This window comes from Oncorhynchus clarkii, chromosome 3 (assembly GCF_045791955.1).
Source record: "Oncorhynchus clarkii lewisi isolate Uvic-CL-2024 chromosome 3, UVic_Ocla_1.0, whole genome shotgun sequence".
Classification (NCBI taxonomy): Eukaryota; Metazoa; Chordata; class Actinopteri; order Salmoniformes; family Salmonidae; genus Oncorhynchus; species Oncorhynchus clarkii.
Window position 1 is genome coordinate 62,483,295 of NC_092149.1, and position 26,128 is coordinate 62,509,422.

General features: G+C 41.6%; 2 protein-coding genes and 1 pseudogene across 5 annotated transcripts in view; 1 reads left to right on the forward strand and 2 right to left on the reverse strand.

The window, feature by feature from the left end:
• The window catches only part of LOC139400928 (uncharacterized), an 80,269-nt gene extending 73,448 nt beyond the window's left edge, over positions 1-6,821 (forward strand). For all 3 annotated transcript variants that reach the window (XM_071145473.1, XM_071145464.1, XM_071145478.1), the window contains exons 6-8: positions 740-1,338; positions 1,501-1,646; positions 2,373-6,821. In XM_071145473.1, coding sequence (XP_071001574.1) covers positions 740-1,338; positions 1,501-1,646; positions 2,373-3,192 — 1,565 coding nt within the window. In that variant the 3' untranslated portion in view covers positions 3,193-6,821. The remainder of the gene's footprint in view (positions 1-739; positions 1,339-1,500; positions 1,647-2,372) is intronic.
• A 2,362-nt stretch (positions 6,822-9,183) lies between these two features.
• Positions 9,184-12,699, reverse strand: LOC139406076 (translin-like; annotated as a pseudogene).
• A 2,424-nt stretch (positions 12,700-15,123) lies between these two features.
• LOC139400983 (high affinity cGMP-specific 3',5'-cyclic phosphodiesterase 9A) lies at positions 15,124-24,965 on the reverse strand. 2 transcript variants are annotated; one of them, XM_071145510.1, is made up of 14 exons: positions 24,324-24,965; positions 22,774-22,935; positions 22,584-22,635; positions 21,000-21,102; positions 20,733-20,875; positions 20,492-20,551; positions 18,164-18,341; positions 17,443-17,565; positions 17,120-17,212; positions 16,930-16,997; positions 16,716-16,818; positions 15,960-16,064; positions 15,636-15,782; positions 15,124-15,333 (listed from the first exon to the last, which is right to left on the reverse strand). In XM_071145510.1, exons 1-14 carry the CDS (start codon positions 24,529-24,531, stop codon positions 15,130-15,132), a joined length of 1,749 nt encoding a protein of 582 aa, XP_071001611.1. In that variant the 5' UTR covers positions 24,532-24,965; the 3' UTR covers positions 15,124-15,129. The 2 variants fall into 2 exon arrangements, 1 of the variants encoding a protein (XP_071001611.1); XR_011632835.1 differs by having other exon boundaries at positions 15,216-15,333; positions 15,543-15,782.
• Positions 24,966-26,128: the final 1,163 nt, after the last annotated feature.

Consider the following 26,128-nt stretch of genomic DNA (forward strand, 5'->3'; position numbering starts at 1 on the left):
CGCCACCTCATCAGGAGCATGCCCAGGCGTTGTAGGGAGGTCATACAGGCTCGTGGAGGCCACACACACTACTAAGCCTCATTTTGACTTGTTTTAAGGACATTACATCAAAGTTGGATCAGCCTGTAGTGTGGTTTTCCACTTTAATTTTGAGTGTGACTCCAAATCCAGACCTCCATGGGTTGATAAATTTGATTTCCATTGGTAATTTTTGTGTGATTTTGTTGTCAGCACATTTAACTATGTAAAGAAAAAAGTATCTAATAAGAATATTTCATTCAGATCTAGGATGTGTTATTTTAGTGTTCCCTTTATTTTTTTGAGCAGTGTAATTTGCTCTCAACTGACTTGCATAGTTAAATAAAAATTAAAACTTGTATTCAATTTGCAGTGTATAAATTATTAGAATTGTGTTCCAACAAAAATTGGTCTGCGGCTGAATCTAGTTGCCTACCCCTGCTACATAGTAATGTTGACCTTACACTACTGACATTATTGTTAGAACAAGGGTCAAGCCTTAGAGGTGTGGGGGTAAGATTGTTTTTTACATATCTGACCATGTTATCCATTTAAACATTTTGCGTTACAACAATGTGGGATTGATTGGAGACAGGGAGGCCTCTCCTGTACACTTGTTAACAATGACGTGTGACTTGAATCTAGCCCATAGACATATTGTGTGTTTATAAACATTAGTTGGTCTAACCTGTGTTCCTTTCTGTGCATGTGTGTCCCATAGCACCTGCCTCGGTGCGGGTGCGCTCTGAGCCCCGCGGTGAGGAGCGTCTTGGGGTTCTGGGCGTGACAAGGGCTGGGCATAACCGCTGGAGCACCGTGAGCAGCCTCAGTGCCGACAGCGGCGTGGTGGGTCTGTGTGACGACCGCGACGATGACGAAGATACCCGGAGAATACACAGCAGTGGAGGGGCAGAGGTAGAACGGGTGGACAGCGGGATTGGACCCTGTCTGGCTCGCGGCTGGAAGAGACCCTCTAACTCCCTTCGGGCCTGGGAGGCCCAAAGACCCTGCCCAGACTGTGGCCAGAGAGACGGGCACGGGGTGGCCCGGACGGACGGGGAGGGTACCGGTATGTGTGAGCGCTGCTCCAAGCTGAGGACAGAGAGGAAGGAAGCCATCTTGGAGTTCCTGAACACGGAGTCAAGCTACGGGGAGGACCTGAGGATCATCAAGGAGGAGTTCTACGGTCCCATGCAGAGCGCCGGGCTGCTGACCTCAGAACAGCTGACTGTGGTGTTCAGCAACGTTCAGGAGCTCATAGACGTCAACGAACGCTTCACTGAACATCTGCAGGACAGCATCGATCAGGCCTTTGACCAGGTGAGGTGACACTTTCGAACCTAGAGCACCAGTCAGCTCAACAAATGTTTAAAATGATGCCAATCTCATAGGCAGCAAATCCTTGCATTCATGGCTCTGATTTTGAGTTGTGGTTACACAGTGATCAATGGAGTCATTGTCATTGTTGTTGTTCCCTTTCAGGGAGATGAGGACCTCCTAACAGTGTGCATTGGAGAGATTTTCCTGGAGTTTGTCAACATGCTGCCAGCCTTCCAGACATACTGCCTGCAGCAGTCCACTTCTGTCAACATGCTCAACACCTTGGAGAAGGAGAAGGAACTGCTCAGGTAAAGACTGTATAAAATAGCACTTCAAAGACAAATAAGGGAACTTTGGTTTTTATTTTTCCTAATTCAAGATCGAGACTAAGATAAAATGTACACAAAATGTATTGTTTAGGAATTCTCTGCGCTCTTGCCCTCTCCTCCTTTCTGAGTACTGGAACAGTAACTTTGAACCCTAAGTTCCTACTGCGCAGTGTTATTCTTAATGGAAGAGACGGAAGGTTATGATTAATTCATAACTGGTCCTATTTTGAGAACAGTGCTGAAGTCATAACTTTTTTTTAGACACAGCCAACTACATCACACCTTACACATAATGACTCAGCCTGCCTTGTCTTCCCACTGGGCACAAACGTCTGTTCAACATCTAGCTTTGATTTCCTTATGGTTGAGTTGTCAACTAATGTGAAATCAACAAAAAATGTCACCATGTAATTGGATTTAGATTAAAAGTTGGGTGAAAAAAAAGATGAAATGATGTGGAAACAACATTGATTCAACCAGTTTTTGCCCAGTGGGTTGTGATTCCCACTTCTTTCAAATTTAGAATTAGGTCTGAGAACCTCTGGCCTACAATCGCAATTAAACAGTATGATAATATCATTCTTTGCCTTTCTTTCTCTTTCTCTCTCTCCCTCCCTCGCTCTTACTCCCTACCTTCTCTCTCTCTTTCTCTCACTTTCTTTCTTTCTCCCTCCATCCCTCTCACTCTCGCTCCTCGCCTCCCAGGATCTTCCTGGATGTCTCCCAGAATGACAATACAGCCCTGCGGCGTATGAACCTGCGGTCATTCCTCATGGCTCCCCTCCAGAGGGTCACCAAGTACCCCCTCCTGCTGAGCCGCATCAGCAAGGCCACCACAGAGTGCCACCCGGACCACGCCCGCCTCCGAGAGGCCAAGAGCCGCGTGGAGTCACACCTGGAGCACATCAACATGAAGACTAAGCAGGAAGGAACACTCACCTGGTCGCTGCGTTCCTTTCGCCGCGACAGCCGCAAGAACCGCGAGGTCATCAACATTGAGATGCGGGAGATGTCCATGAAGACTGTGGGCTGGGCCAGGGAGAACACACGCTTCGTCATGGAGGGGCCCCTGCAGCTTTCCCAGCCCGCAGACGGACAGTGGGTAAAGAAGGGCAGTAAAGGCCTCAAGTTCCAGAATGTCCAGAGCCTGCTGATGGTGCGTACACAGCGTCCTGGGGAGGGGCTGTCTCCGACAGATGGCGGGGCTAAGGTGGAGCAGCAGGAGCACGGTGTCTGGGATGGTGTGCTGGTGCTCATCAAAGACAAGAGCAGCGGCAAGTTCACTGTGCTCAGGGAGCCCATCTGCCTGGCCAACTGTGTAGTGTCGGCCGACCCTGACTGTGAGGACACCTTTGAGGTGCTGGATATACGGAAGGAGGCCTTTGTTTTCAGGGCATCTGACAAATCCCGCACGCAGCAGTGGTTCCGGCAGATCAAGAGGTATACCCGCGACCTGGGACCGTGGAGGAAGAGGCGTAACGCGCTCCCCAATATCATGATAAACACAAACCAGGGCAGGTCCTGAGACCGAACGATGAGGAACACCGTTTTACTCTTTGGCGGGATACCAGTGTAAATAGATGTACTACTCCTGCAAAAACAAATGATCATGCTTCTGGTGGACCAATTGTTTCTGAAGTTTTAGGATGGGGTTTGTCTGAGGCTTGTGAGGTTCCATGTTATGATGAGGATAACACTTTTTTCTTAGAAAAACTACAAGTGCACCATATTGTAACGAAATGTATGAAGATATACACTGAACAAAAATATAAAAGCAACGTGCTACAATTTCAAAGATTTTACAGGTCATATAAGGAAATCAGTCAATTGAAATAAATTCATTAGGCCCTAATCTATGGATTTCACATGACTGGGAATACAGATATGCATCTGTTGTTTGCAGATACCTTAAAAAAAGGTAGGGGCGTGGATCAGAAAACCAGTATCTGATGTGACCACCATTTGCCTCATGCAAAGCGACACATCTCCTTCGCATAGAGTTGATCAGGCTGTTGATTGTGGCCTGTAGAATGTTGTCCCACTCCTCTTCAATGGCTGTGCAAAGTTGCTGGATATTGGCAGGAACTGGAACACGCTGTCGTACACGTTGATCCATAACATCCCAAACATGCTCAATGGGTGACATGTCTGGTGAGTATGCATGCCATGGAAGAACTGGTACATTTTTAGCTGAATTGTGTACAGATCCTTCGGACTTGGGGCCATGCATTATCATGCTGAAACATGAGGTGATGGCGGGGGATGAATGGCACGACAATGGGCCTCAGGATCTCGTAATAGTATGTCTGTGTATTCAAATTGCCATCGATAAAATGCAATTGTGTTCGTTGTCCGTAGCTTATGCCTGCCCATACCATAACCCCACCTCCACAATAGGGCACTCTGATCACAACGTTGACATCAGCAAACCGCTCTCTCACACGTCTGCCATCTGCCCGGTACAGTTGAGACCTGGATTAATCTGTGAAGAGCATACTTCTCCAGCGTGCCAGTGGCCATCGAAGGTGAGCATTTGCCTACTGAAGTCAGTTACGACGCCGAACTGCAGTCAGGTCAAGACCCTGGTGTGGACAAGCACGCAAATGAGCTTCCCTGAGACAGTTTTTGACCGTTTGTGCAGAATTTCTTCAGTTGTCCAAAGCCACAGTTTCATCAGCTGTCCTGGTGGCTGGTCTCTGATGATTCTGCAGGTGAAGAAGCCGGATGTGGAGGTCCTGGGCTGGTGTGGTTACACGTGGTCTGTGGTTGTGATACTTCCAGCTTATGGTAGAGAAATTAACATTAAATTATCCAGCAATAGTTCTGGTGGACATTCCTGCAGTCAGAATGCCAACTGTATGTTCCCTCAAAACTTGAGACATCTGTGGCATTGTGTTGTGTGACAAAACTGCACATTTTAGAGTGGCCTTTTACTGTCCCCAGCACAAGGTGCACCTGTGTAATTATCATGCTGTTTAATCAGCTTCTTGATATGTCAAACCTGTCAGGTGGATGGATTATCTTGGCAAAGGAGAAATGCTCACTAACATGGATGTAAACAAATTTGTGGCAAGAATTTGAGAGAAATAAGCATTTTGTGCGTATGGAAATTATTTTGAATCTTTTACTTGAGCTCATGAAACATTGGACCACATTGGACACTTTACATGTTGCGTTTATATTTTTGTTCAGTGTAGTTTTTAGCTTCTGTCAAAAAACGATCAGCCACTTGGATGACCAAAAAAGACACTTGGTTGGTTGGGAACACTGCCGGCCTTGATTGTCAAAATGGTTTGCTCTTAAAGAAAGATAGATAATTGTTTTCAGTATACTGACTAACAAGGTGTCTGCGTTGAAAAGCATGGTTGAAGTTGAAGATTGAAAAAACATGAAAACGTTTACTCTGTAGTATTCATGAAAATGCACAAATGAGTGAAAAACAATGTTAAGTTATACAATGGGGACTTGGACTACAGCTTAGTAAAAAAAGACAGGAACTTTAGTTTTTTGTTTACCTGACCAAGGTAAGTCAAAAGCACTGGGTTCTTCCCTCTTTTTTTACCATCTGTGTCAGGAGCACTGTCCACTGCCAGGAGAGAAGAGCAGCTATACGGCATCCAAATAAGAAAGTCACTCAAAACTCCCTACTACCCCATGAGACTTCCTACAGTACTATGGATGCCAGGCAGACCGTGTCTTTCAGACACATTGGGTGGACGTACTTATATCACTGGGCTGGGTTCAAGTCACAAAGCAGCAATAATTTGTGCAATTTTAGCTATTTACTTTTGTTTCTTCACATCTGATCAGACTGTAATTGGTGTAAATCGAGAGCTTATTATACCACCTATGAGTGTCAGTGATATTATAGACACAAATGAGCCACAGAGGTTACCCTAGAATAATGTGCACTTGAACTTCAATCCTAGGCCTGGTTTTGCCCCAACCAGTATTTTCCAACTGCTTATTCATACTCGAAAAAGCCTTTACCTGTAACTGAATGTGGTAGTAGAGCATGGCCAAAGTGGAGGTGGAAAGGCCTCAAACACTGGTTGGTCAACCTGGACCATGAGTTTAGTAGCTAAAGCAAACAGTAGCTCCACTCAAATGTCCCCACAGTGCTCCGTTCCACGACAAGCAGATGGGGAAATTATGAGCTTTTGTGCCTTGTGTATTTATTTCACTCTAAATTAACAAAAAGTATTTTTTGTTGTTGTCAGTCACAGTAACATTGATAAAACGTTGAGTATCTGGAAATGGTCACCGAGTCAGACAGCCCTCTGCCCCTAGGTAGCAAAAGTGACATATAGCCTGGTTATACCAGTCTGAACACTGCATTTACCAATCTGGATGCCAGACTAGACCTTACAGGCAATACTTATCACTCGATCTGGCTACTAGTGTTACTACATTATTACGTCATAGTTTACCTGAGCTCTTATCTCAAGTGTGACTTCCCTACTTCTAACATGTGTTTTTGTGTCTGATGTTTCTGAATCTAAAGGCCCTTCTTTCTGTTTGATGCACTTTATAATTAAGACTACAAAGTAGATCCAGAGAATGGTGCGACTGTCACTCTCCAACAACGGTATCTGCAGTTCATGAATTCAAAAAGCTTTATTCTGTCTGTTGTATGGTTTATTTACAGAACTCTTTATGTTAGGGAAACGTATAAGACCACAGCTGACTACACACAGCAGGTCAAGGCAATACTTATCATCTAAATCTAACCTACGTATACTGTTCAGTCTGATTAGGTCTAGTCCAGGAGTAGCACATGTCAATGAGGTAGTGAATCTACTTTGGGGCAGAGAATGGTGTACAGAGTAGACTACTGCCTGTCTCTTACTGTTCATCACCTTCCAATGGCGTTACCCTGTTACAATCATAGAATTAGAATATCATTCTATTTCTAGAATCCCAATCTATTACTATGGTTAGAATTCTTTCAGCTTCCATCTTGTTCCACTAAATGATTACTACCGTGCAGAATATGAGAAGACTGATGCTGTGTAACAGTTTGAAAATGCCCTTTTCAATATCCTAGACCTGCTGAACTGTCAAATGTTTTCCTCTGTATTTTAAAGACCTAATGTAATATTTCCTTTATGTAAGATATTGTTAATTATATTAAAAAATGACATGTTAAATACATATGTCTTTGTACGTAACTCCTTTCCACTTATTGCTATCCATTGGCATCCACCGTGCCTTGAGGTAAGTGATATTCTGAAATAGTGAACAAGGTGTTCTCTTATGCAAATAAGGCTTGGTTCATTCAGAAAAGGTACAAGGCAATTGGACTTACATGTACTGTAGCATGTTGTTTGGACAGAAGTCTCCCTTTTCAGTGAAAAGTGCTTTTTTGACACCAAAATAGGGCAAAAAAAAACAATACATACTATTATGTAGAAATATTTATTTTGAACATTTTCAAATTCATAAAAAAGACACAATATTCCTTTAAATCAGGTGGAATTGTTTGAAAGGAGTAACAAATAAAAAATGCACATAGGAAGTGCCACAATACATTAACTACAATAACGTACATATGCAGTAGATGCATGGAGAGTGGCCATAACAACGTATCAAAATCTATATTTTATTTTTTACTTCCATGTCTGCTGTGTACATAGCTGAGTGAGGAGAAGCCATTAGCAGTAACCATTTTAACCTAAACCGGGAAAGATCTAGATTGTATTTCCTTGATTACTCACATGCTTTCTTCTCGCCTTCTCACATGCAACGAGTACAACGGGCGTTAACTTTACCGTGAAATGCTTACTTACGAGCCCTTTCCCAACAATGCAATTGAGAAATGTAAGAAAATATGCGCATTGGAGCAGAAGCTCTGGGGTTAGTCCCCTTGGATTCTTAAAGGAAATAAAGGAAATACTATAATTGAGATTCACCATGGCTCTTTCTTATGGAGATTATCCATTGGATGGGTAACTCATCTCTCCTCCTTTTGAGAAAGATCAAAGAGAAGAGGCAAGTACATGTGGAAACAAATGCACTTGTATGAATTGAGACTCTCCTTGTCCATAACCGGGTCATCAGGCAAATTACGTTTACAGAGGAGGATTCCCAAAAGGTGTAAAGTAGTAAACATTTATTTTGCTAGTTGTTGCAGACATTTTATAGATAAAACTATAAGTAGCATATCGTTTTTAAACGTGGCATGTTTTTCTCCTCCAACAAAACAGCTGAATCAAAGGGGTGTGGCAAATATCAAAACTCTTCCGCGAACGACTCAGGTAGGATAAACATGACTATCTTCAACGAAAGTTGGTTATCGAGTATCAGTATCACTACTTTCACATCATCATCTGCTCATCTATCACCCCAGTGTTAATCTGCTAAAATGTAATTACTTCGCTACTATGGCCTATTTATTGCCTTAGCTCCTCAGCCATTTGCACACACTGTATATAGACTTTATTTTCTTTCTCTCTTGTGTTATTGACAGTACGCTTGTTTATTCCATGTGTAACTCTGTGTTGTTGTTTGTGTCGCACTGCTTTGCTTCATCCTGGCCAGGTCACAGTTGCAAATGAGAACTTGTTCTCAATTAGCCTACCTGGTTAAATAAAGGTGAAATAAAACATCGAGGAGGGGAGGACACTTTAGTTCGCTTACTGACAAATTGACACTCTCCTCGACCAATTATCGGTTTCCAAGTCATCGAGGAGAGGATGGTCTTTTTACCAAATGAGAATCTCCCTGTGATTCATCTTGTCCTCTCCTACTAGGATGAACCTCAATTGCCTAATCCTCGCCTCTTTCTCAAAACCCATTGGATGAGACAGCCAGAGGCGCCGTCCCTCTGACCTTCTCCTACAATGGGTTTTGAGAAGGAGGCGAGGAGTAGGCAATTGAGATTCTCCCCTAGTCTCCTTGCTTCCCTCTGATGTTTTGTTGATTGGTTATTTGAACATTTTGAGATATAAACCCTGAATAGAACAATCAGAGTCAAACTAGCCATACGAAAATTCCTGTTATATCACGTGGCTTTTGGCAGACAAATGGCACAAAATCATGATTTATTTGCTCGTGAACTAAAACAAAATAAGCGCTTCTTAAACATGGTAGTTAACACTCTATTTTCTTCTGGGTGGAGGTTTACACCCAGTCATCACCCCCCTTAAATGAAATGAACAACAAAAATTCATACCAGTACAAAACATCAGTTCAAAATGTATGAACAGCAAAAACCACTGAAAGATAATAACAGGCATATTACAGTATGATGTTGGATATTACAGTGAACATTTCCAAACACCAGTAATCAAACTGGAACAACCCCTCCCCTTCAAACTGTGCCTCTATATCAAAGGCTTTCAAACCCCACTGACAAGACTGCCATTCATCACATGCACAAGTCTGTCCTAGGTTACTGGGGCAACAGACCTATTCCTGCCATTCAGCAGGTCAAGACTCCACAGTCTCAGCCATGGAGAGGTCAGGTGCCAGCCTAGGGTAGAGCCCCAGCCCTACACCTCCACACCCAACAGCTCTACTTGTTTCCCCCTGCCTCCTGCTCCTTGGTCAGGCCACGGATAGACAGGTCGTAGACCACCTCTATCTTCTCCACGTCGTACTTGAGGCCGTCGTAGCGCTTCCTCAGGGGGTCGTTCTTGAGGTTAAGCAGTCGGAAGCCAGAGTCCAGCTCGTTGGAGATTCGGAGGGGGTGGCCATAGTCCCCTGCTGTGACGCTGTTCACCGCCAGGCGAGACTAGAGAGAACAGACACAGATGAGTTTATACATGTAAATAATCATTCCAAAACGTAATCATATATTATTGAAAATGCTATTGTCTGAATGTTATAGAATTTACGAAGCCACATAATTCATTCTCACCAGTTCACTGGCCATGATCAGCACACCTGCCAGGTAATCTTCAACATCCAGGTGGAATCCCTTCTTTCGCACCACCTCGACTGCAAGAAATAGGGAAAATGTATGACCACCACAGCACACTACTTGACTGCCGATTGACTGTGAGAGAAACAGTCTGCGAATGCACCCATTCCCTTAAGAAAAGCTAAACTCAAGGCAATAGGTGCATTCGTATTAGCTTGCTCATGGTGGGCAGAGATTTACCAATGGAATGGTCTAAAATGTTCAAACTCCATCCACCGGGGGAACCGGGCAAGCTAAAAAAAAGCACCAAAATGAACTGATACTTACTTCCTAGTATTTGTGCCACTTCATCGCGTGTCATGAGAGACGCACTCTCCAGGTAGACCTCGAACGCTGCCAGGAAGGCCAGGTGCTGCAGAACAAACCTCCAGTGCTCATGGAACCTAGAAGCAGAGTGGAGGATGGAAAATTACATGCAAGATTGTCCTTTCAATAACAAGGAGAGAAGACACGCAGACAATATCATTCCATCTCTTCACATGGTAATACAGTGACTTGAAATTTCCATTGAATTTCATTCTGTGGACCGGGAACTGTGAATAAGTAGTTATGAATGCGTAGCCAACTTCAGATTCACCCATGTGTAGGGCCTACCTGTAGTACTGCACCACTGGGAACTTGTTTTTGAGTTCTCCAAGTTGCGTACAAAACAGTTCCTTGGCCTTTGCGCACTTACTGGGGACTTGTGACAGACAGGGGGACAAGAAAGAGACGTTTACCTGTAATGCTGTTCCAGGGGGAATTTTGGTTTGAGCTCTCCAAAGTACATACGGACTGTGCTTAACAGTTCCAGAGCAATTACACACTTACTGGGAACTAGAGTGACAAAACAGAAACCGTTATGTCAAGGTGATGGAGACCTGCAAAGCAATGAGTCAGTCAGGAAGGTAAGCCACCATAAGTGATAGTCCAGAGTAGTATTCACTAGGCTAAAAACAGAAGAAACCGGAACACAACAAGTTAGGGACTACCTTAACTGATTGCAAAACGTTTTGCTACGGTTCACTAATGAATAACTAACTTACACCCCATGTGATTGGGCACTCACTCTCTTTGAAGCCAGATGGTTGATGGACACTTGGAGCAGGGTCAGGATCTCCCTCGCCGTCTGTTCCAGAACCTGTACCACTTTTCTTATGTCCTGCGAGAGAACGTCCGCTGTTAGCTAGCAAGACATGTGTAGTTATGATTCTGAAGAAACGAAATGCATGCATGTGTCCTATCAGCGGCCCTGACGTTAGTTAGCAATACATACAGTGCCTTGCGAAAGTATTCGGCCCCCTTGAACTTTGCGACCTTTTGCCACATTTCAGGCTTCAAACAAAGATATAAAACTGTATTTTTTTTTGTGAAGAATCAACAACAAGTGGGACACAATCATGAAGTGGAACGACATTTACTGGATATTTCCAACTTTTTTAACAAATCAAAAACTGAAAAATTGGGCGTGCAAAATTATTCAGCCCCCTTAAGTTAATACTTTGTAGCGCCACCTTTTGCTGCGATTACAGCTGTAAGTCGCTTGGGGTATGTCTATCAGTTTTGCACATCGAGAGACTGAAATTTTTTCCCATTCCTCCTTGCAAAACAGCTCGAGGTCGGATGGAGAGCATTTGTGAACAGCAGTTTTCAGTTCTTTCCACAGATTCTCGATTGGATTCAGGTCTGGACTTTGACTTGGCCATTCTAACACCTGGATATGTTTATTTTTGAACCATTCCATTGTAGATTTTGCTTTATGTTTTGGATCATTGTCTTGTTGGAAGACAAATCTCCGTCCCAGTCTCAGGTCTTTTGCAGACTCCATCAGGTTTTCTTCCAGAATGGTCCTGTATTTGGCTCCATCCATCTTCCCATCAATTTTAACCATCTTCCCTGTCCCTGCTGAAGAAAAGCAGGCCCAAACCATGATGCTGCCACCACCATGTTTGACAGTGGGGATGTTGTGTTCAGGGTGATGAGCTGTGTTGCTTTTACGCCAAACATAACGTTTTGCATTGTTGCCAAAAAGTTCAATTTTGGTTTCATCTGACCAGAGCACCTTCTTCCACATGTTTGGTGTGTCTCCCAGGTGGCTTGTGGCAAACTTTAAACAACACTTTTTATGGATATCTTTAAGAAATGGCTTTCTTCTTGCCACTCTTCCATAAAGGCCAGATTTGTGCAATATACGACTGATTGTTGTCCTATGGACAGAGTCTCCCACCTCAGCTGTAGATCTCTGCAGTTCATCCAGAGTGATCATGGGCCTCTTGGCTGCATCTCTGATCAGTCTTCTCCTTGTATGAGCTGAAAGTTTAGAGGGACGGCCAGGTCTTGGTAGATTTGCAGTGGTCTGATACTCCTTCCATTTCAATATTATCGCTTGCACAGTGCTCCTTGGGATGTTTAAAGCTTGGGAAATCTTTTTGTATCCAAATCCGGCTTTAAACTTCTTCACAACAGTATCTCGGACCTGCCTGGTGTGTTCCTTGTTCTTCATGATGCTCTCTGCGCTTTTAACGGACCTCTGAGACTATCACAGTGCAGGTGCATTTATACGGAGACTTGATTACACACAGGTGGATTGTATTTATCATCATTAGTCATTTAGGTCAACATTGGATCATTCAGAGATCCTCACTGAACTTCTGGAGAGAGTTTGCTGCACTGAAAGTAAAGGGGCTGAATAATTTTGCACGCCCAATTTTTCAGTTTTTGATTTGTTAAAAAAGTTTGAAATATCCAATAAATGTCGTTCCACTTCATGATTGTGTCCCACTTGTTGTTGATTCTTCACAAAAAAATACAGTTTTATATCTTTATGTTTGAAGCCTGAAATGTGGCAAAAGGTCGCAAAGTTCAAGGGGGCCGAATACTTTCGCAAGGCACTGTACATTTGCACACAGTGTTGAACATACAGTGCATTTAATGGATGTTATTATATTCCTCACATATTCAATGCAAACCTTACTGACTGTATAACTGACTGTGAGTAAATTGCTAGTGGTTCGGTGCTAGCTCGATTGACAAAAACATTAGCTAGCAGCCTGTTGATTGATTACTTCTTATTTCTTGATCCGCACTCAGAAAAGCCTGAATGTAGCTGAACATTTCCGTCACAGACATATTACACAAGTATTTTGCAAAAATATATGCTAGTTTGGTTCTTTCTGCAAAATGAATCTGAATATGTGTAACAGTATAGCTTCAGTCCTTTTCCTCACCCCTACCTGGGCTCCTCTGCACACATCAACAACTGCCTCCCACGATGCCCAACACTCCACAAAAGCCGCGGCCCTTGCAGAGCAAGGGGAACAAGTACTTCAAGGGCTCAGAGTGAGTGACGTCACCGATTGAAACGCTGTTAGCGCGCACCCGCTAACTAGCTAGCCATTTCACATCGGTTACATATGCATAGCCATCTCGAATTCCGATATAAAATGTTTTTTCTCAAAATACCGGGATGCCACGTGTCCTGCTTATATCAATACGCTCATAACTTAAGCATTACGAAACTTCTATTCGATCAAATAAACATCACGTAGCAAATAAACCATTCATTTTGTATGTATTATTTATTATTAAACAGTAACATGCAAAACACAAGAAACAGAACAGCCAGGGGGATTACACAAAGAAATCAGGAAGAGAACCAAAAAACTATAATACAAATCCACATTATATATAAACAAATACAGACATGTAGCAACAACAACAAAAAAAACATTTTGTTTTGTAAACGTTTTAAAGATTCTAAATAGTTTTCCAAATCATATTTGTTTTAAATAAGAAAAGGGCCCTTTTCTTCATAAATGTTTATTTGTGTATGAAAAATGTTCCCAATAAAATAAATAGTTTTATGATGTACTGACGTTCAATTGTGTAACCAGAGTAGTAAAATAATATGTCAAATTTAGATATATCAGTGGTTGTATGCATTTTCTTGCCATGGTATAGTTTAACATGAGTCCAGAACACCTCACTATGTAAACAATTACATAATAAGTGTTCAATAGATTCATTTTCTAGTTCACAAAAACTGCATTCACTGGTAACATCAGGTATATACTTTGAAATCAAGCTATTACACGGATATAATTTATGGATAATCTTAAAGGAGATGTCCTATACTTTATTGGTCACCATACATTTGTGTGGAGTGAGCCTAGCACAGCACAAGTTTACATCAAACGATGAAGCCCAAAAACATATTGCAGAGGGAATAGATTTCCTGTAGAAAATATCCCTTAATAAACGATTGTTGAATTTCTTATATAGTAAACCTATGCCATTCACCTGGATATCGCTTACAATAATGTTCCAAAATATGCATTATTCTGAAGTAAAGATTTTATCCCACTAGGTATAGCTTTTATAACAGTGTCATATTCCTTGCTTGAAACCTCAAAGTTGTATCTTTCCATAAATTATCTCTGCGTAAATAGATTCCCACTAATACTAACTAATGTGCTGACAAGGACAATGATTTTCGAGAACCAGTTACGGTAAAATCTGGTTTCTATGTAATATCGACCCATTATTCCATATAAACATTTGAGGTGAAAAGTTGTTGCCATTCATTTTTGTGTTGAGCAAATTCGACACTCATTGACCTCCATACAAAACTCCTTGCTTGGTCTTGCATGGGGACTTCGTAAATGTGTGCATTTAGATGATGTCATAATTTCCCTACATCATCGATTGTTCGTTCACCCGTTCCTATTATTGCCGCGTTCGGAGCTTGTCGGAACTAGGAAAGTTGAACATTTCCGCGTTTCCTAGTTCCGACTAGCATATGAATGCGGCATTTTGCGCAACGTTTTTCACTGCAGTTCCAAAGGTCGGCGCTAGTTACCACAGCCACAAAGTCATAAACTTCGCCTATTTCTACAATTTATCTTCTTAAAATATGATTTTAACCCTAACATTAACCACACTGCTATCCCTTATGCCGAACCCTAACCTTAAATGTAGTAGCCAATTTTGACTGTGGCCGAGTGCCATCTAGTGGAAACCAGTTACAAATGATCAAGATAATGAAAATGTATCCATTGTACAATGTACATTGCAGAATAATATGAAATATGAATATAACGAGGAAATGTTTGTTTGTTGTGTTCATTTATTTGTCTCTAAATAGAACACTTAAATCTAAAAGTACAATACATGCAAAAACATATTTAATATAATATCTGTTATTTCTGTCCTTTTTTTATACATTATCAATATGAAAAACATCCCATGTCCACTAGATGACAACCATAGTCCAGATTTTCAGTGAAGACAAATCCACTAAGCTTTATCCCCATTTTTCAGTTAGACAATAGCTCTTCTGGTCTTTCATTTAAGCATATCACTAATACAAAACATAACTGCACACTGATTCTTCGTATGTCATATTGTGTAATTAACCATTATTCATATGCAAATATTTTGAAAACTGAATATATGCAGTGAAAAACATTTGTAGCAAAACACAGCAGACAACTCCTGTAACACGACATAGTGAATACCTTGTCTCTACAAAGACCAAAGGAACCATATAAGTGCTTGCCATCACAGAGTGGGTGGTTTCAAGGCATTCCCAGCCTCTGACAGACTATTTTCTGTTTTCTGAGGGTTCTGTAAGTTCTGGGGTGTCGTGTTCTTGGCTGCAGCTGCCTTGTCGCTTTGTGCTCGGATCAGTTTCTCTCTCTCTAGGGCTTTCTCCATCTCTGTGTAGTAGTCCAGGGCCTTACGCACCGGGTCTATGATGTGCTGCTACAGGGGCACAGAGAGGAAAAGGGATCTGGATATGTTTACACAAATATGGCAGCTAGTCAGTGCTTTAGTTGGGCCAGTGCCAACCAGTACAGAATACCGGCACAGCTGCACCTTGCATTTTCTACTGCTTGAGTAACGGCACCCCTTTTCACTCCAAAATATTCACTCTTAAATATTCACTCTAAAATATGAATGAGTCCCAGTACCTTTCGATTCCACTTCATGCAGAGCAGTTGGGGATGAAGTTGCATCACAGTGAAGCTACATTAGTGTAGTGGTTGTAGACCGGGAGCTCTTACCTCTAGGCAAGGGAAAAGGTTAGCCAGCTCAATGAAGAGGGGTAAGAGGACGAAGCCAATGAAGCCTGTCTGAGAGGATGGCTTGGTCACCTTGTCCCTGTCCATGAACGGGGTGACAGGAAGACCCTCCAGCTTCTCCTTGTCACTCTGAGGGAGGCCAGTTGAGAGCAGGACTGAATTAATATTACATTGTAGTAGGCTATCTCTATGATACACAGTAGCATACCATTTAGAATGAAGCAGTGTTTTAGCCACACATTCCAAGTTGTATGCTGGAAGTTATATTGGAACATAACCAATATCTGTGTTGTGGTGCTTAGTTACCTGGTTGTAGAACTCCTGCAGGAGGCAGTCTAACCAGGGTTCAGCCACATCCATAGGCCGTGCTTCGTTGGAGATGTCACTCACTTTGATCATGATCATCATCAGCTGGAGGGAGACAGGGGGGATATACACTATTGTTCAGAAGTTTGGGGTCACTTAGAAATGTCATTGTTTTTGAAAGAAAAGCAAAAAAAATCCATTCAAATAACATCAAATTGAGCAGAAATAGTGTAGACATTGTTAATGTTATAAATGACTGTAGCTGGAAACGGCTGATTTTTAATGGAATATCTACATAGGCGTACAGAGGCCCATTATCAGCAACCATCACTCCTGTGTTCCAATGGCACGTTGTGTTAGCTAATCCAAGTTTATAATTTTAAAAGGCTAATTGATCATTAGAAAACACTTTTGCAATTATGTTAGCACAGCTGAAAACTGTTGTGCTGATTAAAGAAGTGTCAACAGTGAACGGTAGTGTACATATCACTTTAATCCAGTCAGGAAGAGCCCCAGGCTGATACCCTATCAGCACGAGTAGATACCAAGATTCTCCCATCTGATGTTGCTAGGCAACATGGCTGTAGACTCCTATGGTAACATGGCAACATCTGACTAAAAAGGAACAGGGAGTACCAGGATGACATTTACCTGACATCCAGTCAGGGTGACATTTACATGACACCTCATAAACACTGGGCTAAATAAACATAGGACTATTTCTGAAACATACAGTTTATTCATATCCTTTCTTACCACGTCTCTGTGGTCCTTGTTGCTGAAGTCAAAGACAAGCAGGATGGACTTGAATTTGTTCAGGATCTCATTATGTCTCGTCATATCAGTGGCCAGGATGCATCTAAGAATAAATGAAATGCCTTGAGTTGATGCACTCGCCACACATTACGGTTAGATTAAAGTAAACATATATTTGTGTTGGTGAAGAGGATGCAAAGAAATACATTCTTACTTGATTATGCCCTCTCTTATCCGTTTATACTGTTCAGTTGTCAGATTTCTGAAAATGTTGTTTTCATTCTGTAAGAAAGACAAACACTTTACTGTTGACATCTGAAAAGTTGGCCCACACACACCACAGCCCAACTTCAGTCACCCATGCCAATACCACCCATAACTTCTCCAGTCATCCATACTCATACCTTCTCCAGGATCTCAAAAGCCACAGCACAGTGGTGGTTCTCAAGGGGGGAAATGTCATTGTAGCGCAGGGCCAGTTCTGTACGAGCATTTATCTGAAAAATAGAGCTGAGAGTGAGTTATCAATTCACACACACACACACACACACACACACACACACACACACACACACACACACACACACACACACACACACACACACACACACACACACACACACACACACACACACACACACACACACACACACACACACACACACACACACACACACACACACACACACACACACACATATCTGTGGTAGTCAGATAGATGGGTCACCTGGTAAGCATTGTTGTATCCCGTGTGATCAAGGTCGTGACAGACTGCAGAGGTCAGCATGGTGAGCAGGTCAATGCTGTCAATCTTACTTTTCAGGTCCGTCAGCCAGATCAGCCCATACATCTATCAGAGAATAAATAATTGCAAGAGCAGCAGTCCAGAGAGAATACAACTCAATGATGGATAATTGCTATAACATTCATCCACAGGAATTATATTAATAGAAACATTGACATTTGTTTTTGTTGATTTCTAAAGGACTTTTAATGGTGGTGTGCTGTTGCACTGGTGTGTTATTGCATGTTATTTAAACTGTATATGCCAGGTTGTTCATTCTACATCATGGCAGGTTGTTATCCCCTGTGGGTAATAACGCAATGTCTTAACCGGCAAACCTCTGAATGATTATATTGAGTCTATTTCTAAAATCGGTTAAGGGGTCTGGATGTCCTAACCAATCAGGGTTTAGGGTGATTGGATAATTGGATCATTTTATATGATTGCACAGAGGAATGGGACTACATGATTTCCCCTGACCACCCTCTTTTTTTACACACACACACACACACACACACACACACACACACACACACACACACACACACACACACACACACACACACACACACACACACACACACACACACACACACACACACACACACACACACACACACACACACACACACACACACACACACACACACACACTCTCTCTCACCATCTGGGTGACACAGAAGCAGTGTTTGAAGTTGTGGAAGGGGATGTTGTTGTAGCGTTTGTACACCTCATACAGGAACTGGTGCAGCACCTCAGGCTCTATGTTAAAGGTGGCAATGAAGTCCAGGTCTGTGTACATGACCTGCAGTAGAACCATGATCTCTGCATCCTCCCACTGCCTGCACACACATAGCAGGACAAGTCAAGTGTCAAAAGGTCAAATCATTCATTTTTAGGTCATAAAACCGCTTGTGTATATACTGACAATCACAAGTATAGCTTTCTTGAGATGAATATAGGTGTGCCCCAGGGTTCCATTTTAGCTCCTGTGTTGTTCTCAATTTTTATTAATGATTTGGGGAAATGGGATGCAACCAGCAAAGTTACATCTGTATGCAGATGATACAGTTATATATTCATGTGCTCCTTCTCTAGTTCAGGCTGTTGAAGAGCTCCAGACTGCTTTTCAGTCACTTTTCAGTCACTCCCTTTATGGTCTCAAACTGGTCTTGAATGTACAAAAAACGAAATTCATGACCTTTACCAGAGCTAGAACTCTACCAGAGAACATTAGCATTGTCACATCTGGTAGCTTATCCATTGAAAGTGTCATCCTACAAATATCTAGGTATTTGGTTGGATGACAAGTTGTCCTTTAAAGTTCATGTGGATAATCTTGTGACAAAGCTTCAATTGAAATTGGGTTTTTATTTTTGTAATAAGGCTTGCTTCCCACTTATGGCTAGAAAGAAGCTTGTTCAGGCCACTTTTCTCTCTGTAATTGATTACGGTGACTTGTTGTATATGCGTGCAACCTCATCCGTCTTACAGAGACTGGACTCTTTATCATGCATCCTTGCCCTTTATTACAAATGCCAAGTCACTCACCCACCATTGCACATTGTACTAAATGGTAGGTTGGACCTCACTTTATATGTGCAGAAAGATACATTTGTATGTGTTCATCTACTGTACAAAGCCCTTTTGGGTAAACTCCCTCTTTACCTCTGTAGTCTGGTCTCCTACACTACTAGCAGTTACCATACCCGATCTGCTAGGTTGTTGCTACTTAGTCCTTAGGACATTCACAGTATTAGGCAAGACTGCCTTCTCTTCTTGTGCACTAAACACATGGAATAACGTAAAATCCATGCTTCATCTAGATATGTTAGTGCCACTGAATGAATTTACAATATTGATTGGAGACTCTGTTACAGAGGAGTGTAAATGCTTTTTTTTAAAGGTTGTTGTATTGTTGTATGTTTTAATTATGTAATATATTGATTGTTGCTGCCTTCTTGGCCAGGTCTCCCTTGAAAAAGAGACTCTGGGTCTCAATGGGCTTTTTAAATATATATATTTTTAAACACGGTACTAACTGTAACCTACTGTATGCTTCATATGTAGCAATAACCACTTTAAATGTGCCCTTTCGTGTCCTGACCAAGGGTCGATAAATAAGGTAAAGTGATGGATTAATAGATTTCTGGATGCAGTAGCTCCGGGTGAGCTGCCCTTTTGACTAATCTCTGTACGGGTCTAACAAACACTTACTTGGAATATTTAATCATATATATTCAGAGAACAGTTTTGAAAGTGGTCCTAGTGTACATGTCACAAAAATATGGGTTATTGTATGGTAGCTAGGGTTTAAAAATTCCAGTAACTTTAAATAAATTCCCTGGTTTTCCCAAAATCCTGTTTGGAGGATCCCAGAACCAAGAGGAATTAAGCAGGAAATCCGAAACCATCCAACCAGGATTTCTGGAAAAGTAGGGAATTTATTGACAGTTCCCTGAATTTCGTAACCCTAATGGTAGCTTTAGTTTTTTCCCCAAGTGGCCAATATATATTCCCTCTTTTGAAGTGAGGTATTCACCTTATGTTAGTTCTAAAAGGCCCTGAAGTAAAACATACTGTAACCAAACTGGACTGAAAGCTGTGATGTGTATGTTGTACGCATAATGCATCCTTCAAAAGTGCCCGTGTTAACGAAGCTTGTTATAAAGACCTCCTTTTGATTGGTAAACCCATAGCAGACAGCCATTCATATTGATATGAGCCTGTACGACAGATGAAAGGGTTGAATAACCCCATCCTCTTCAGGCCCTGCTCCCTGTCTCTCCCTGTCTCTCTTTTGAAGCAGCAGGTGCAGATGCTGTTTGTTTATCACACAACAGAGACATTGCTCGACCCTCTCACCTCCCACGCACAACCAGCACTCACAGGACCCTGTCTGTAGTTTCTCTGTAACTCCTACTGTGTAAAAAAGTCCATTAGCACATTTTCTAAGGAAAGTAGAAAAAAGGAAAATAGATGGGGAACTCACCAGTTGTCAAAAGTTGGGGTCTTGAGGTACTGTCTCACTTCTTCTGAAACCTCCAGGGAACTATGGAGAACATAAAATTACTATTCTGTTATTTTCATCTCAAATTTTTATAATATGATATCCAAATTGTGATCTCAATTGCAACACCACTATTCAAGCAATGGAGTCTTGATAAGAGTGGCACAGCCTATTCATCTGATGACACTTGGTCTCTATCATCATTGAGCGTAAGTAAACATGCCTCATCTGCAGGAACTTTTCCCGTACATGTTCACATTCCTCTCTGGTCTTGCGCAGTGTTCTCTTGTGGTAGAAAGGAGAGGGCTTCTGTGTTCCCTCAGATAGCTCTTTGAATAGGCCCAGCCAGCTGAGATGCTCAACACTCTGTGGAGACACAGATACACTAGGCTAGGCAGACACAGTGAACTTACATGATACTGGTATATGAATGAGCCTTTACACATAATTTATCAAATTCTATCTGTACAGCATCAATAACACAACGTACCTCAAGTTTCTCCCGGAATGACTCCACCTGTCTCTTCATCTCGTACACGACTGCAGGAGTCTCACCAGCCTCGATCAGGATCTTCTTCTCCAAGCCCTGCAGTCTGGGGTACAAAACAGATGTCCCTCCTGACTCACACAGCCCTGAAGTCTATGGCAATGCTCCCTCTAAGCTGCGGGTGTGCATGGGCACACAGCTCCCGGGACTGCCAAAGAAGAAATATCAGCCCACGTAGAGAAGAACGAGATTTAACTTCACTCAACTTTCTATAGTTTACCCCATTAGTTAATTAACACTATCAATGTTTTCCTTTACTGTGGGAATTGTGATTTAATCAATGCAATATTAGCCACTTTCAAGGCAATATACAAAAAACAAAACAAATTATGCAAGAGATTTTGTTGTAGGCAGAACGCATCCGAGTCCCGTACTCTACATAGACCGGTGCGCCATAACCAATCAGAGTTGCAGTAGGCGTATATGCAAATGAGCCATTTCCATACAGTATATGGATCTGTGCCGTTCACTTTGAACTGGACTGTTTCTACAGCTTGAGCGGTCGTGAGTAGATGCGCTTGTTTTGAGATCAAAGTGAGAGCTTGATATAGTGACATGTGGACATTTGTTCATATCCTTTGCTAATTAGTGAGGTATTATCCCAGTTATAGATCATTTGTAGTCAGCATTGGGGGAGTGATTGCCTCCTACAAGAGCACAAAACGTGTGCATTTCTAGACATCTTTGAAAAGCGAGTCAAGTAAAGAGACTTTTTGTCTCAAAAGGGGCAGTGTTGTATTTTAAGACTGGCTACTTAGCTTATTAAAGCCTATAGGCAGAGTACCCCATAATTTGTCTGATTCTCTGTAATAATGTTATGGGAACAATGATGCACTTTATTTTGTAAAGTGGTTTCTTGCATCAAACAACAACATCATTTGCAGCCACCTCCTTGTCTGAAGGACAAGTGGATAAACTGGTTAATGTCAATCCCTGCATTTTTTGTTCAAAAGTCTCATAGAATGTAGGCCTACATTGAACACCACACATTGGCTGCTACTATTGGCTGAATGATAGAACAACTATTTCCATGTTCAAATGTTATGGGAGGCATTTTCTCCAATGTTTTTGATGGTAAGCCACTCTGGTATGCCACTCTGGTAGGCCTACATTTTGATCAAATAGCCACAGTAGCCTACGTGACCACTGTTAAAACTAACTTAAAGCGGGTACAACCTCAGTGTTCACAGTAAACACACGCCGGAAGTTGCAAGGAATTGCATCCAGAAATCTATTAATCCATAACTTTACCTTATTTATCGACCCTTGGTCAGAACATATGATCTTCCTGACTCCCACAGCCCTGCAGTCTGGGGTACAGAACATATGGTCTTCCTGACTCACACAGCCCTGCAGTCTGGGGTACAGAACATATGGTCTTCCTGACTCACACAGCCCTGCAGTCTGGGATACATAACATATGGCCCTCCTGACTCACACAGCTTGATCCCTTACATGGTCTGACAGTTTCAGAATGGGCCCCAACCTTGAGAATGGTCACTCCTGTATACACCATGTCAGCCTTACCTTTTCTCCATGGAGGAGAGGTCAAATCCTAGTGCCACAGCAAGCTCCACACCTTCAACATGAGGTACACAATTAAAATATTAACATCAATATACACAGGCCCTAATAAAACAAACAAGAGTTACAACACAATAACAATGCAAGTATGCCCACTGTCAGCCAATGTCTCTGGCGCCATGGCAGAGAATACCTAATGGCTCACTGTTGCAGTCAGCAGCCACCACCTCTAGCTTATAACAGGAGTTAGGACTGTTGGGCTCCAGGCGCGGGGAGATGTTGATGATGTTACCCTTAGGGTTGTACAGCTTCAGAATGTCATGGGGTCCTGCCTCAGCTGCAGAGCGGAACAGATCTTGAAAATAACAAACACACACGTGCATGCAAACACAGACAACATTTTAAGTTGATCTCCTGTGAAAATAGCTCAGGCAACCAAGAGCTATTTTTGCCAATACTGAACACTTCAATTAACACTAGTTTCGAGTTTTGCAATCAAACACACACAAACACCCCCTAGATCTCTCTCTGTACAGCAGGTGAACAAAATAATAGGTTTTTATGTGCTCAGCAGCTTGGCCAAGCTTTTGCCAATGCCATTCATACACACAAAGATTAGAAGAGAGGGACTATTATTGCCCGAGGCAGCTCTGTAAAGGGGTAATCTAAAGCTATCAATTCACACCGTGTCTGTGCCTAAATAGACGTAACAAAACATCTACCAAAGGAATAAAAGGGAGAAGAAAAGAGGCAAAATGAGAAGGTAAAGGATTCGAGAGATCATTTCAAACCCACGATCAATTGCACTTTATGATTGCATTTTATATCAATGCTATTTTTGTGCGCTACAAAGGAGTTTATAGGCAGTCAAATCTACAGACAGTAGGCATAATCTTTGAAAGAAAATTCATTCTCATTACATTAGCATCTATGAGATGGATCTCAAGTTATTTGATCACTGAATGAAATTACATTCCTTTATGCCTGTCCTTGGTACTGTTTGGAAAATAATATTATTGACATGTTATGTATTTATTTTTAATGGACTTTCAATAACCCCTTTCCTCTATCTCATTAGAGTAACAACCCACAACTATGCTGAGACCTCAATAACCCTCACATCAATACGTCACATCTCGACTCTATTCTAAAGATGCCATATGTACACCATATGTTAGCTTTGACGCAAATGCAAGTGCAGAGTGTTGTTGTCAGCTGCACCTGTGTCTGTCTCTATCCTGCTGAAGCATCAAGCATGCACTATTTCTCTCTATCAATTCAGAGACTGTTTGCTTCTTTTGATGAAGACAATGATTGCAGGTCTTACATAATAATGATTGCACTTACATAACTATTTTAGGTCTCAGTGCTTTACTTGAGTTCTGATCCATTGTTGGATCTGGTAGAGAAGCAATAAAAGTGCTTTGTGATTTTAACCTTTCCATGTATGTACTTTGTTTATATATTTCAAATCAAAATCAAATCAATTCAAAAATCAACGTTTATTGGATGTGTACACAGTATAGCAGATGTTATTGTGGGTGTAGAGAAATGCTTGTGTTACTAGCTCCTAACAGTGCTGTGAAATGTCAAACAAGTATACAAATCATAAATAATTCAGAGGTTTTGAGAGGTTTCTCATATCAGAGTAATGAGTTCAAAATCAAGCTTCAGACAACAGTAAAATTTGATGATATTTCAAAGACACCAAAATAAAAAGGTGATATTATTTTAATTGCCTACCTTTGACATCCTGGGCAGGGCAATCCACTGGAAACTCTGCCTGCTCTGGTCTTCCATTCACAGTAAAGTAGATTATTTTTGTTGCCATATCAGTTTTTAAAGCCACTGCCCTCACTGTTCTGAATTTATTGTGTGACCACATTAATTTAGTAGAGACCCACTCCAACGACCCCTCCTCCCTCTCCCTCTGACACACACACACACACATACCCTCCCTTTGCAACAATTGAATCTGATGCCATGGATTTCCATAAACATTACACTTCTCATATGATTTACATTTTATTCAAAGTGATATTGCAAGTATTTTTCGGTACTCACTATTTTCCAAACTGTCATCATTAGTTCTTGTGAATAATATTGTTTTTGTGGTCAAGATAAGGCTTGCTGTCTTGATACCTCCAAAACGATATATGACGCTGTCTCTCATGTATATGCTGAGTCTAGTCACGTGTGTTAATGACGTCTGAAAGAAGAACACGTGTTTTCGGTCTCGCGAATCGTTTTATTTATGTAAAAATAGCCAAATAAGTGCCATGAGAGAAACTAAGGCACCGGTGGCTACTAAGCCGGCTAAAGCTTTTTTGGCTCTGAATCTGAAAGAGGAGCCTGAATTCAAGACGAAAGTCCAGGAGATGAAGAAGCGACTGTTATATAAATATTCATACACATAGCTCATATAAACAAAGACATTCCGTCGTAAGAACACATACACCCAGCCATAAGACTGACCCCCTCTTCCTTATATAAACACACATCTCATCTCCCTCTAACTGGCCGGTCCCAAGAGCAAAGAACTTTTGCTGTGCACCAATGGGGCCCGCTCTGGCTAGAGCAAGGCCCGCCTCCAACCCTCCGACCAGTCAAGAAGACCGAAACGACAAGACTCCACCTACTTTATTCTATGTATAAAAATGTATGTAACCATTGTATAGGCCTCTTTTTCACCTGGCTCCTTGCCGAGTTATGTGAACTAGGTCCGTGCACGTAAAACGGCGGGACAAGATATCTCTGACTCATTAAAACTGTCTTTCGTTACAACTGAAATCCACTCTGTCCAGCGTCCGTGATTTGGTCTCAACTCTCCAGTATTTGAACACTAACAGAATTGGTAGCAGAGTTTGGTTGTTCTTGAATTCGATCTATTATAAGTTAGTGTGAGAGGACGAGACTGATCACGGCTAAAAAATCAGACGGAAGAGTGACTTCCCCAGCCATTCATCTTGCCTCAGGAAATCTGATCGGAGCGCTCTATATAAAGGTGAGCAGAGCCGGTTATATCGAAATCTGCATATTGTATTATAGTCTAAACCAAATTTTGATCAGAAAGTACTGGGCGTGAGTATGAATCGGTGCCCAAATTTTTTACATAAGAACCTAAGACATTGATCGGGGAGATCTTGTTTTGCTCGTTTTTATTTTTTATTTGTATTTTTATTTTTTATCAATTGGCCTATTATTAGAAGTGTAGTATGCATGTAAAAGTTCCTATTAAATAAGTGCTTACTGTTTAATTGGTTTTGTTTAGAAGTGTAGTATGCACGTAAAAGTTCCTATTGAATAAGTTCTAAACTGTTTAATTGGTTGTGTTTAGAGATTTAGTTAATTAATAGATCGCCTGAATCTGCATGTAAAAGATCCTATTGAATGAGTTGTAAACTGTTTAATTGGTTATGTTAGAGGTGTAGTCGAATAGATATAGGATATGTAAGTTTGGCCTTCCACTAGACAGAGATCGGGAATGATGTGGCTATTGCACATCAAACAATAAACATAAGATGAACCAGAGTTGACATTCCATGATT